Below are 13,116 nucleotides of genomic sequence, written 5' to 3'. Positions count from 1 at the left end.
TGTGAGATTCAATTCTTAACATGGAAAGTAGCTTTTCTCATTGCCATTACTTCTCTACGGCGTGTTAGTGAGCTGCAGGCACTCACTGTACAAGAGCCATTTATTCAAATTCATTCCAACAGGGTAGTGCTGCGCACTAACCCTAAGTTTCTTCCGAAGGTGGTGTCGCAGTTTCATGTTAATCGAACCATTGAACTGCCCGCATTCTTTCCAAACCCTAAAACAGTAGCCGAGAGAATGCTTCACACACTTGATGTCAAACGGGCGTTAATGTACTACATTGACAGGACTAAAGATTTCAGAAAGACACAACAGCTCTTTGTTGCCTTCTCAGCCCAGCACAAAGGCAACCCCATTTCCAAAGCAGGAATAGCCAGGTGGATCGTTAAGTGCATTCAAATTTGCTATCACAAAGCTAAGCGCACTTAACCGGTCCCCCCCAGGGCCCACTCCACACGCAAGTTGGGGGCCTCCATGGCGTTCCTAGGCAATATTCCTTTGTAAGACATTTGTAGAGCAGCCACATGGTCTACACCCCATACGTTCACTAAACATTACTGTGTAGATGTGCATTCCAAACAGCAGGCAGCTGTAGGACAGGCTGTTCTCAGAACACTTTTTCAAACTTCTGCAACTGGCACGGGCAGCCGCCGTTAGTGGAGGGACTGCTATGTATTCTATGCTATAGATATGAATTCAGCAGCCCACATGCCTCGAACTGAATATGCTACTTACCAGTATGCATCTGTTCTTGGCATGTAGGGCTGCTGACATTCATATCGCCCGCCCTCCTCCCCGGCGCCCGTAGCAGTTGCAGACTTCTTCTTACACTTACTCTTAGGCATGGTCATCGTTTACACTATTGCACTCCATCTTTGCCGCAATGGCTAAAAACAATCTGAGGATGGAGTCGATGCCCATGCGCACTGTAGTCCAGGGGAGGAGCCACCTATCTCGTGATACTTCGAAGACTCTTCCAGGACAACAATGTGCAATCATCCGGACCCAACACTAGGCGGCGATCTATGCTATAGATATGAATGTCAGCAGCCCTACATGCCAAGAACAGATGCATACTGGTAAGTAGCATATTCATTTCCTCCTGAACTGGAGGAAATGTGAGTCTGCTGGATCTGTGTGGGGATGTCATTTGAGATTCATGGTGAAAGGCTCTCATCTCACCTTCTCCGTCATGCCCTTTCAGTTGTTAAGCTTGACATTGTCACTGATCCAGATGTTGCCAGATTCTGTGGTGATGTTGTTGCTGTTGCTTAACAGTTTAAATGTTGTGTTTGAGATTACCAGATTACCAGTTTTTTGCAAAAACTGGAGAAAAAATAGTCTATTGGTATGGTTAAATGGACTTGCCTTGGCTCAAAGAGTATAATCCCAAAGGAATTGTTTCACACCAGTCAGAAAGAGACCCTTGAATGCCATCTCATGTTTTCACATCATGTTTTGATCCTTTAGATTTCTATTTAATAGATGTTCTTGTTTGAGTTGTCGAGATGGGTATTACAGCTGAACCCTTGAGTTAAGAATTACTTTCTAAGATTTCAGGTAAATCTGAAGACGAGACCCTGAACCATAAGAGAACACTAGTTAAAACTGTTCTGTGCTAACATTGTAGAACTCGTAGCCATCATCTAAGCCCAGGTCGTCTTTGCCTGAACTGGGAATTATGTAGTATGAATAATCCCAGTAGAAAGTTGCCTCTGGGTTATCTTTTCCCGGCATGTGCTATCTTGGGTACGGTCTCCACACCTTTGTCAGATTGTTGTTGTGACTTAGCATCTTCTCAGTTCTGCTTTCCTACCCAGTGATCTTTTTTTGGCACCAAGGTTCCTGTTGCTGCCAGTATAGAGTTTTATGGAGTTGTCATCTTGGACTATGCAATGACCTCCACTAAGGAGAACAATTTCTTTGAAAAAAAGAGGTGTGTATTATTGAATAAGCAACCTGACCCTAATCCTCGCAAACCTCCTCCCCCTCCCCCCCTTCATGCTGAGAGATTTTAATTTCTCTAATGCCGGGGAACAAAATCAATTTGGAACACTTAGAAACATAACTAACATCTAGTACAAATCTTGAAACAATAAATTATGTTAAAAATCTATATGAGTGGCTACAGGAAGCTTTTGACATCCTGATACCACTTAAAACCACACAACAGAACAAAAGAAAAAAAAACACCTTGGAGAAACAGAGAAATAAGACATAAAACAACAAGTTAGAAAGCTGCAACGTACCTGGCTCAAAACAAACGCCAAACCAGACAAACTTCATCTCAGAAAATTAACAGATTATACAAGTCGGCTATCAAAAAAGCTAAGAAAAGGCACTATTCAGACAGAATTCAAAATGCTAAAGGAACTCATCCTTTTACTCAAGATTCCACTGACAAACTTGCAAATCATTACACGGACAAAGCAGACACATTGGACTTGTACTTAAAACAGAAACAAAGCACCAACACTTACCCTTGTACAAAACAACAATCCAAGAATACTCTAACTCAGCCTCTCCATTCCTTCCACCACATCTCACACGATGAATTTATGAAACTGCTCAAAGCAAGCGGGCCTGCCGGCAGCCCTTCTGACCACCACAAACCTTCAAGACCATTCGTTTAACAGCCGCTGCTGCCACTCCAGTAAGAAAAATCATCAATGATTCCTTAACTACAGGAATATTTCCAGAAGAACTCAAAGAGTCACACATACACCCTTTACTGAAGATAACAAATTTGGACCCGCTGAACCCTGACAATTATAGACCCATTACAAATGGACCTTTCCTGAGCAAACTGATAGAAAGAGCAGCGTTCGCCCAGATGTCACAATTCATTGAAGAGAATGACGTACTTTCAGTCATCCAAACAGGATTCAGTCCTGGAAGAGGCACTGAATCTACCCTCCTTGCCAAAAGGGATGACCTGAAGAATACTGTAGACCTCAACAGGGTTGCAGCTCTACTCCTCTTGGACCTCTCGGCTGCCTTTGACACGGTTGACCATGACTCTCTGAAACAAAGACCCCATGAAGCCGGCATAGAGGGCACTGCTCTAGACTGGATCGCATACTACCTTCGAAACAGAACTAATTTTATCCATACACCACCTTTCTCGTCCAAACTATTCTCCACAAAAGCAGGGGTACCTCAAGGCTCTATCATCTCGCCCATGTGTTTCAACATCTACATGAAGTCATTACCAGAACTGATCAATCAATTTCTCCTCACGAGCTATAACTATACAGATGACACGCAAATACTCTTTCAACAGCAATGCCCCAAAGACATTGGAAAATCTTCACTTTTCAGTTGTCTCAGAGCCGTGGATCAGTGGATGACTTGGCGCCATCTCAAATTAAATGCTTTCAAAACGGAAATTCTCACGTGTGGCGATTAGCAACATTATGACCTGCTTGCCGCCTGCCATGATGAACTGGGATCACCACCTAAAGTATCGAAGGAAGTAAGAAACCTCTGAATGACCATGGACTACAAGCTGTCGATGAATGCTCAAGTGGACAAACTAGCAAGCTCAAGCTTTGTCACTATAAAAACACTACAACTAATTTTCCCTCCTTTGGGATTTCAACACAAAGTCCAAGCTACCATCTCCCTTGTTCTGTCCAAACTCGATTACGCCAATAGCCTCTACCACGGATCACCTTGAACGACCATGAAAAGACCACAAAGAATTCAGAACTCAGCTGCCAGACTACTCTTGCCTATCAAACCATGAGACCACATCTCACCTGCCTTGAAAGCCCTGCATTGGTTACCGGTGGCCAGAAGATCCACGTTCAAGCTACTTTGTATCACTCACAAAGCAATACTTGGAATGGAACCACTCTTCATCAGGAATAAAACCACCAAACACATTCAACAAAGGAATCTCCACTCTAGAGGGGCATCTCGCCCCAAAATCCCAAGATACAAGAAAAAAAACATGGGTGGCACATCCTTCTCTGTTAAAGCAGCCAACATAAGATCCACAGACAACCACCTTATTTTCAGAAAACGACCCCAGAATTGGCTCTTCCCCACATAAGCACCATATGCAAACAGAAAATGACAGCATATCCCTCTGTATATAAGTATTTATTTTCACTATAGATATGTACCTATCTTTGAGTATTGCTTTGCATATACATGTAGAATAATAGTTGTTCAAAAAAATAATCATCTTTGGTCTACGTGTACTTGCTTCCATTGTGCAGTTATGTACCTCCATGTACTTGCATCTGTGTGTCTGTTACTTTTCTCCTGAAAAAGCATATCCAATGCAGTACCCTATTTCTTACCCTGTACCTCTATCAATATTTCGTCTAGCCCATCTTTCTGACTCATCTCAAACTTATTTCTGATACTCTTTCCAAAGCACTACCCTATCTCTCACCCTATAAATCTATCAATATATCCTCTACATCCACTCTCTCATGTATCCTAAACCCCATACCACTACTATGACCCCCAAAATAACCCTTTCTAGACTCTCTCCTACTCTACCCCTCCTTGCATCATCTGACACCTCTTTTACTATACTGATCCCCCAAAACAAACCTTTCTAAAATCTTCCCTCTGACTCTTCCCCTCCAAAAACTCATTTTACTCATCCAATAGCCTTTTCCTACTGCTATGACCTTAAAAAAATAAAGATAAATAAGCAACCAAATCCTACACTCTTCTATCCCTCCACTATCCTTTTCAATCAAAATAACAGACTTGCATGTTCACTTCTTAAATTCCATATTCCACTATACTAATTCACCACTAATCCTTTATGGGTTCCAGAGTAGCGTGCTACTTGCCAGTAAAGCATTTCAACACCCCATCACGGTTACAAGCGCTATATAAATGCAAACCTTTTTCCCTTTTCTACCCTTCCAGAACCCTTCTCAATCCAAATAACCGACTAACATATCTACCACTCAAACAAATTTCATGTTTCACCATACTAATTCTACACTAATCCTTATGGGTTCCAGGGTAGCGTGCTACTTGCCAAAAAAGCGCTTCAAAATCCATCAGGGGTAACAGGTGCTATATGAATGCAAACCATTCTTCTCCTTCTATCCCTCCACTATCATTCTCACTCCAAATAACTGACTAATATCCAATTACTTTAATATTTCACCATACTAATTCACCACTAATCCTTTATAGGTTTCCGGAGTAGCGTGCTTCAACACCCCATCAGGGGTAACAAGCGTTGTAGAAATACAAACCTTTTTTCCTCCTCTATCCTTCTGCTATCCTTCCGAATCCAAATAACGGACTAACATATCCACCACTTAAAATGTACTTGCATGTTTCACTATACTAATTCAACACTAATTCGCTATGGGTCCCTGAGCAGTGTGCTACTCGCCGAAAAAGCGCTTAGACGCCTTGTATGGGGTAGTAAGCGCTAAACAATTACAATACAATGCAATGCAGGGATTTCTGATAATGTTGAGAGGTGGTTTGTTCAGTAAACATTTGTTGACCACAAAGCCAGTCTTGGAATATGCCACCCGTTGGCTCAATATCATTTGCAATTTGATGAAAAAGGATATTGGGCTCTAGAGATCTCAAAATAACAATACACCCCTAAACATTGCTTTCTCTGTGAACACTTCTAGTCAATAAAGCCTGCTCTTATATAGAACATATGTAAAATGAGGAGGCTATTTCCATAAGGAAACCTGCTGCAGACCTCTTTCTCATGGAAACCTGGCTAATTACAACTTACTAGATGGTTAGACAAGACCTTAAGCACAATCCCGTTAGTCGAATCACCATCATATTTAAAGATACAATCAGTTCACCACCTACACGAACATGCCCATCAGCTACATGGAACACCTCACATGCAAAATACGCATCAAAGCCAACATCTCCCTTGTATACATACAGACCACGAGGACCCCATACCATTTCTGTCAGTGACCTCGCTGACTTCTTTGCACCGCTCATCGCCAGCACCATCATCCTCCTTGGAGACCTTAGGTTTCACCTAAAAGACCGCACCAACCCAAAACTCCATGGCCCTTCTTGAAAACAAATTAAACCATGGCCTTTAACAGCAGGTTACCGAACCCACCCACACCGCTGGACACTTATTAGACCTGATTTTCTCCTTAATCAATAGCATCACGGCTGCCAAGCCAGCAACTATGATCTGGACAGACCACGCCTTGTCAGTTTCAGCATATCCATGCAGCACCATCTCAGATCTACCATCAATGGAACCACCTGCCACAGCTGGAAAAGCATCTCAGAAGAGGAGTGGGCTTTTTCCCTCTCCGATCAGCATCCCGAGCACCCTTGCAAGTTTTTCAAAGCCATCAAAAACCTCAACAGCTGGATCACCTCATGCGCCGACACTCTGGCTCCCTCAAGTGCAACCTAATGGCACGAGCTTGACCACAGGCTAACTAGTACACAGAGGAACGCCGGCTAACAGAATGCCACTGCAAGCAACTGGAGCGCAAAAAGAGAACAAGTCTTCAAATAAGCCCTAAAACGCTATCACCAGCATATATGTAACACCAAGCATGAAGCTCTTTGAGATCGCAATGACCTCAGTACTACCAGCAGCAAGTAAAACGTCGCCGTCATCACAGATTTCACTACGCCTCCTCCAGCAACATCACCCCTCACAAGACCTTTGCAACAAGCTCTCATAATTCTTCTGTAAGAAAATCACCATCATATAAGCAACTTCGACCCTCTACCGGACCTAGTCACCATGGCAACTCAAGTTCCCATAACGGTCGATGAATGAACCCTGGCCTCATGGCCTGCCATCACCAAAGTTGAAATCTCTCTAGAGCAACAAGGAAACAGCTAACCTATTGCAAAAACTCCCTGGTTTTTGTGATGCACCTTCTTCCTTATATCTCCTCCCCAGTAATTTAAACCTAGCCCAGTGCTTGCATTGTGTGCAAAACTACTGCCCCTGCTGTTCCTATAGGGGCGGTTAGAAAAAACAAAAATACAATTATGACAACTGCAGGTTGCACAACTTTACAAAATAGTCCATATAAGAATACATATACGGATGTCTGTCCAGTATTGAGATGTCACAAAAGTTTTTTTATTCTTCTTTTACAAATAGTTCCAAATAGTTGACCCGAAAAAAGCATACAGAGCGCTCTTTTACGAACTAGCTGTCGATAACATCGCGCAGGATCGGACCTTTCTGGCACACCAGCATTTGTTACATCAAAGCTTCCGAGCCGGATTTGGGCTGGATGCGATCGTGGCAATAGGCATAATTTGACTTACTTGGCTTTTTGCCTGCAGCATTTATAAAAGAAAAACGGTGGTCCACGGTGAATATCTAGTGGAGTACACCAGTGAATTATGTATGCTTTTTTCAGGTCAACTATTTGGAGCCACCTATTACACATGCCCTGATGAAGTTCTAGTCATAGAACGAAACGTGTTGGCTGTTGTGGCTGTTTTGCTGTATACCTGTCATCATTGTAAAAGAAGAATAAAGAAACTTTTGTGACATCTCAATACTGGACGGACATTCCTATATGTATTCTTATATGGACTATATTGTAAAGTGGTGCAACCTGCAGTTGTCATAAAAGTTGAAATCTCTGCTAACGTGAAGACCATCCACCCCGGGGGCTCTTTCTTACTTTGCCCCTACCACGCCTTCACCAAAGTACTCCTATTAATCAGTGAAGCACCATCACCCGTCCTCAGCCCCTCCTTCAACTCAGACACATTCCTGGAAATATGCCATCATCATGCTCCTGCTCAAGAAACCATCCGCTGACCCAGCGTGCTTTCCAACTACAGACCCATCTCCCTCCTACCATACCTTGCAAAGTTCTTAGAGATGCAAATGTTATGTTATGTTATCTGTATTTTTATAGCGCACAGATGCCCCAGCAAAGGGGCGTCCTGGCGCTCTAGACAGGTACTATATGTAAATGTGATGACACCTCATGGACCACCTCAGCAACCACCTCTATGCTACGCAGCCTGGATTCATGCCCAATCACAGTACAAAAAAAGCACTCCTCACTGCCACAGACTAATTCCGCATGATCCTTTACAGTGGAGACACGGCAGCCCTCATTCTCCTGGATCTCTGCAGCATTTGACACCGTCTCAGACCCCATCCTCATCAGGCACCTGCACAAGATTGGCATCTGCTCTCTGCTAGATCTGCTCCTTCTTAACGGATAGAACACAAGCTGTCATCCTGTCACCTACTCCTCGGAAGCCCGCAAACACATCTGCAGAGTGTCTCGAGGCTCATCGCTCAGTTCCACCCTTCTCAACGCATACATGATCTCACTGGCCAGCATCATCCACACACACAACCAAATCAACATCCTCTCCTACACAGATGACACGCAACTCATACGCTCCCTCCCAATCAAGAATCCCAACACAAGAAACAAGTTCACCTCCTGCATGACCAAAGTTGCTAACTGAATGATAATTGGATAATTAAGGGAACTACAGACCAGTATCACTTTTACCATTTGTCAGTAAGGTAATAGAGAAACACGTCAACACAATACTGTCCAACTATCTAGAATCAAAGGACATCCTGCACAGGACCCAGACAGGCTTTCGCCCTAACCATGGGACTGACACAGCACTCTTAACAGTAATGGAGGAAGCCAGGAAAGCACTGGATCACGGAGGATTAGTGGCAGTTATTCTATTAGATCTTATGGCCGCGTTTGATACGGTTAACCATAAGATTCTAGTAGATAGACTCAGAGAAATAGGAATCAGAAGAAGTGCCCAAGACTGGCTGAAATTCTTCCTATCAAACAGAACCTTCCAAGTGTTCAAAGACAGGCACAAATCGAGAGAGATTCCTCTTATGTGGGGAGTCCCACAGGGCTCCTTGCTTAGCCCCACCCTTTTTAATGTGTACCTAAAACCACTAGAAGAGATAGTACAGCCATATGGTGTGACCATAATCACATACGCAGATGATACTCAGCTGGTTGTAGCTCTGGAGCATGCGAAGGAAGACCCCATTGATCTTAAATCCTGTCTGGAACAGGTTGCCACATAGATTGCACACTCATTCCTAAAGCTCAATGGAGACAAGACGGAGATTATGATTCTGGGAAACAAGGCGGAGACACACTAATATAGACTGGCCTAGCAGGCTCAGCCCAAACCCCCAGCCCAAAGAGAAGATCAAAAGTTTGGGAAAATGGCTAGATAAGGAACTCAAACTTGGCCATCAAGCAGTCACCGCAGCAGCCACCTGCTTTGGCATCCTAAAACAACTTAGAAAGATTCTTCCACTTCTCCCGGACACTGCACGTAGAACCATGGTACAATCTTTGATTCTCCCACAGTTAGACTACTGTAACTCACTCTATCTGACTCTTTCTCAACCCCATAAACTACGATCAGGAAATTACAAATAGTACAAAACGCAGCAGCCAGATTACTCCACAACATCCCTAGCAGACAATCAACGAAACCTACGCTGATGGCCCTACACTGGCTACCCATTGCTGAGCGTATAAAATTCAAAGCACTATGTATTTCCCATAAAACTCTCTGGAATACAGGCCTGCAAATAAACAAATCCCTCCTTACCTTTCACCGCCCATCACGTAACCTTAGATCGGCCAGCCTTTTCCAATCCAAGGTACCCATAACTAAAAGAGTAAGAGCAGGTGGATGTATGTTCTCATATAACGCTGCCTTGCTATGGAACTCTCTCCCGATCAAGCTCAGATCAAATCCCAACCAAATAACTTTCAGGAAACAACTTAAGATTTGGCTATTCCAGATCGCATTCTAGATCTAGATCTCCTCTGTCCTGTCTATCGCATGACAGCGCTGGGATGCCTGAGGGTAGCCATGCGCTTAACAAGAATTAATTAATAATAATAATAACAATAATAATAATGAAAGCTAACTCTCTCAATCTCAACATCGACAAGCCAGAAGTAGTGATTTCTGCAAGAACATCCCTCCATGGAACTCCAGCTGGTGGCTAGCCAAACTCACACACAGTATCCATGCCAGGGGCCTCTGAATAATTATAGGTCGCAAACAAGACATGACCGCACAAGTCAACGATGTCACTGCATCCTGTTACCACATCCTGAAGATGCGGAGGGAGATTTTAAGCAGGCTTCCAAACAACATTAGAAAAACTCACTGGTCGCCAGCAAGTAAGACTATGGGTACACCCTCTATGCCAGACTCACCAAGCAACTCACTAGAAGACCACAAACTAGCCAGAACTCGGCAGCCAAGCTCATCCTCCATCTCCCTCACAGAACTCCTGTTACACCCCATCTCAGGGTTTTCTGCTGCCTCATTCGTGTAAACCAGAATGGATCAGACCTTCATAAAAGAGCCACCTTGATGTATTTAGACGAATTATTGTGGAAAGTGTTTTCTTCCAGTTTCTTTCTTGAATGGAGGTAATTTTATGGTTTCTCTACATCTCCAGGATGATTATTTTAAAATACTTGTTAGACTAACACAAAAGCATTAATATATTTCATGGTCGAGTTTAAAAGAATTAACAGTTCAGGGAACTTTTTGAGATTAAGGTATCCTCTGAGAGTTTAAGCTATTTAATGCATTTAAGTGTACTCTAAATGTTAGCCCCACTGGAAATCCCTGCCTTTCTCTTCATGAAACGGCCATCACTTCCCTGAACAAGGAAGGCAGTCTTTATGTCTTCCTTGCTTGCACATAGGGGACATTTCTGATTGGTGGAAGGGTGATCAGTCAGACTGTTTTTCCAGTCTTGTTGGTTGCAGTACTACTGATCAGATAAGGATAGTCTGATTGGCCACATTGATGCCATTGTTGTTCTGTGAGTCCCAGGTCTCTTACTAGCGAAACGTCCTATACTTGAATGCAGGGCATGGGTCATAGTATAGTTCTTAGCTCCACTCCTACCTTTGATGCGCTCCGGAGTTGAAAACAAATTGAGCAAATGTAGTTTATTGCCTCAAAACAATAGTACTCCAATAAGGGTATCCTTTCCATATACAGAATTGACTCTCCCTTCTTTAGATGTTCACTATATAATTGCATACTAAGCAAAGAAGAATTTATTTAAACAGTTTCCCAGCTGTCCTGATTTCAGACCACGGGAGCAAACCATAACTAGTAGAAATAAATCTTTTTAGAGGCATAGGCACTCAAGACATAGGATGCTACCATTTTAAATACAGAAACAGTTAAAAATAAGGTGTTTCTATGGTCCAGTCTGTAGATCGATAATTACTCTGAGGTTATGAATCTGAGGAAAGTACTTAATAGAGCATTATTAATTTATGTAAGGAGCTTTTAACTAATACATGAACACAGATCCCTATTAGCCTATCTTTTGTAAACATGTAATTGTATTTTTTTGTGAAAGATCTAAAACAGTATCGCGCTTGTCACGTTCTCTACATTTCAATCCTAGAATTTGTTCTTCATGCACTTAACAAATGTTTGTGTATCTTTGAACTGATAGTTGTTTCCATCATATGTTTACACAATTGAAGTTGTCCATGGTTAACCCATTTCGATTTTTGCCATTGTTGTTTTTTGGCACAGAAATGTATCGGCAACCTTCTTCTGGTTTGGTAGTGAATATTAATCCTCTGTCAGATATTTGTATTCATCCTATTAGCCCGTACTTTCTCTGTGCTCTTCCCTTTACTTAACATTTGAACATAACTGATGTCTAATAAAATGCCAAAGCTTTCCTTCTTGGTCTTTTGCCTTCTGTCTGTAGCATGTGTGAATATGTTCAGAAAGCATGCAATATTTCCATTGGTCCTGTTGTATTGTGGCTTTTTGCCTACATTCAGTTTGAATCGTATTCAGTGTTTTGATGCATTAAAGCTGCTGGCAATGTGAAATGTACTCCTTATAATAAAGTCTTTTTCGATTTGTTTGCACAGGTTGGTTGGATATTTACGGATCTTGTCTCAGAAGATACTCGAATAGGTACTGTTAAATACAGCAGAAACAAGGTAAGCAAAGGATTTTATTGTACTGATCTGTAGTGTCATACCATATAGAACTTCTTAGTAAAAAAAGAAAAATGTATTTCTTCCTTGCATCCTCAGAAAAGCAGAGTTTGTTAACCCTGTAGCATATGAAGGGATGAAAAATGGCCTTTCACTGAAACCAACCGCCCAGACAAAATGTTCTACTAGACTATCTACATAACCTTCCAATGGCACATCTTTTCTGTCCTTCTCACGCTCATCCTGCCCAAGACTCTCACAGGACTGTCAGTCTGTTAACCGTTCTTATGTATTGCAGGTTTTGTCACCATTGTCTAGCACATCAGTAGACGGTTCAGTGTTGGGTTGGGGACCCAGTGTTGTAAAGTGGGCTCAGCGACTAGGGATTTTCCAAATGGCGGAACACATTTTACGCTTAGTCAAAGTGAGAGTGGATGCTTTGATCCTCCTCCGTCTTCTCAGATTGTGACCTTGTGTGGATCTCTTTGTCATGTCCCAGAACAGGATGTGTCCTCAGTTGTGTGCCATACACTTCCCTTTGAATGAGTTCCTGCTTTCACAGCTGATTGGGATTCCCCCAGTCTGGGCTAGGAGGATTTGATATGTTGATTGTGTGCCAATCTGCATTCAGCCCCCTATTCATCCACAAATGCTGCTGCATGCACTGAGAGTAGGCGTTGGCAACTGGAGTCCTCCTTCTTGGCATCTGAAGTGGTAGATCTAATCTTTCCTGACAAAACAACGGGCATAAAATCCACTTATTAGATTAGATTTATACACTGCATACCTGCCCCAGCAACAGGGCGTCTCAGTGCTACCCAAGATACAAGTAACTCGAAACCGTCCGGACAGAGATAAAATTAAGCCTGGAAAAGCCAGGCCTTTAAGGCTTTACGGAACGCCAAATGGTACTGGAGCCCTCTATGGGTTGCAGGAACAAATTTAATCACCTTTCTGATGTTTTGCTTTTTGCACTGCATGTAACCCAGCAGGGCTAGCAGTGGCAAATTGTCATGGTTATTTAACCACTCTCTCCACCTTTGTTTCTTCCTGACTTGTGTTCTCTGTTTAAGTCACCAGTAGTGGTGCTTTTTCTAAAAGGTCTACTGTATTTGTTTCATCCCACTCTTACGAC

At 42.7% G+C, this 13,116-nt stretch overlaps 1 protein-coding gene across 2 annotated transcripts in view; it reads left to right on the top strand.

The window, feature by feature from the left end:
* The window catches only part of NPLOC4 (NPL4 homolog, ubiquitin recognition factor), a 652,620-nt gene that overhangs the window by 336,204 nt on the left and 303,300 nt on the right, over positions 1 to 13,116 (top strand). For both annotated transcript variants that reach the window (XM_078654232.1, XM_078654233.1), the window contains exon 10: positions 11,913 to 11,984. In XM_078654232.1, coding sequence (XP_078510358.1) covers positions 11,913 to 11,984 — 72 coding nt within the window. The remainder of the gene's footprint in view (positions 1 to 11,912; positions 11,985 to 13,116) is intronic.

Source organism: Lissotriton helveticus, chromosome 7 (genome assembly GCF_964261635.1).
Source record: "Lissotriton helveticus chromosome 7, aLisHel1.1, whole genome shotgun sequence".
Taxonomy (NCBI): domain Eukaryota; kingdom Metazoa; phylum Chordata; class Amphibia; order Caudata; family Salamandridae; genus Lissotriton; species Lissotriton helveticus.
The sequence above is the reverse complement of the archived record's forward strand: the minus strand, read 5'-3'. Positions and strand labels throughout refer to the sequence as shown.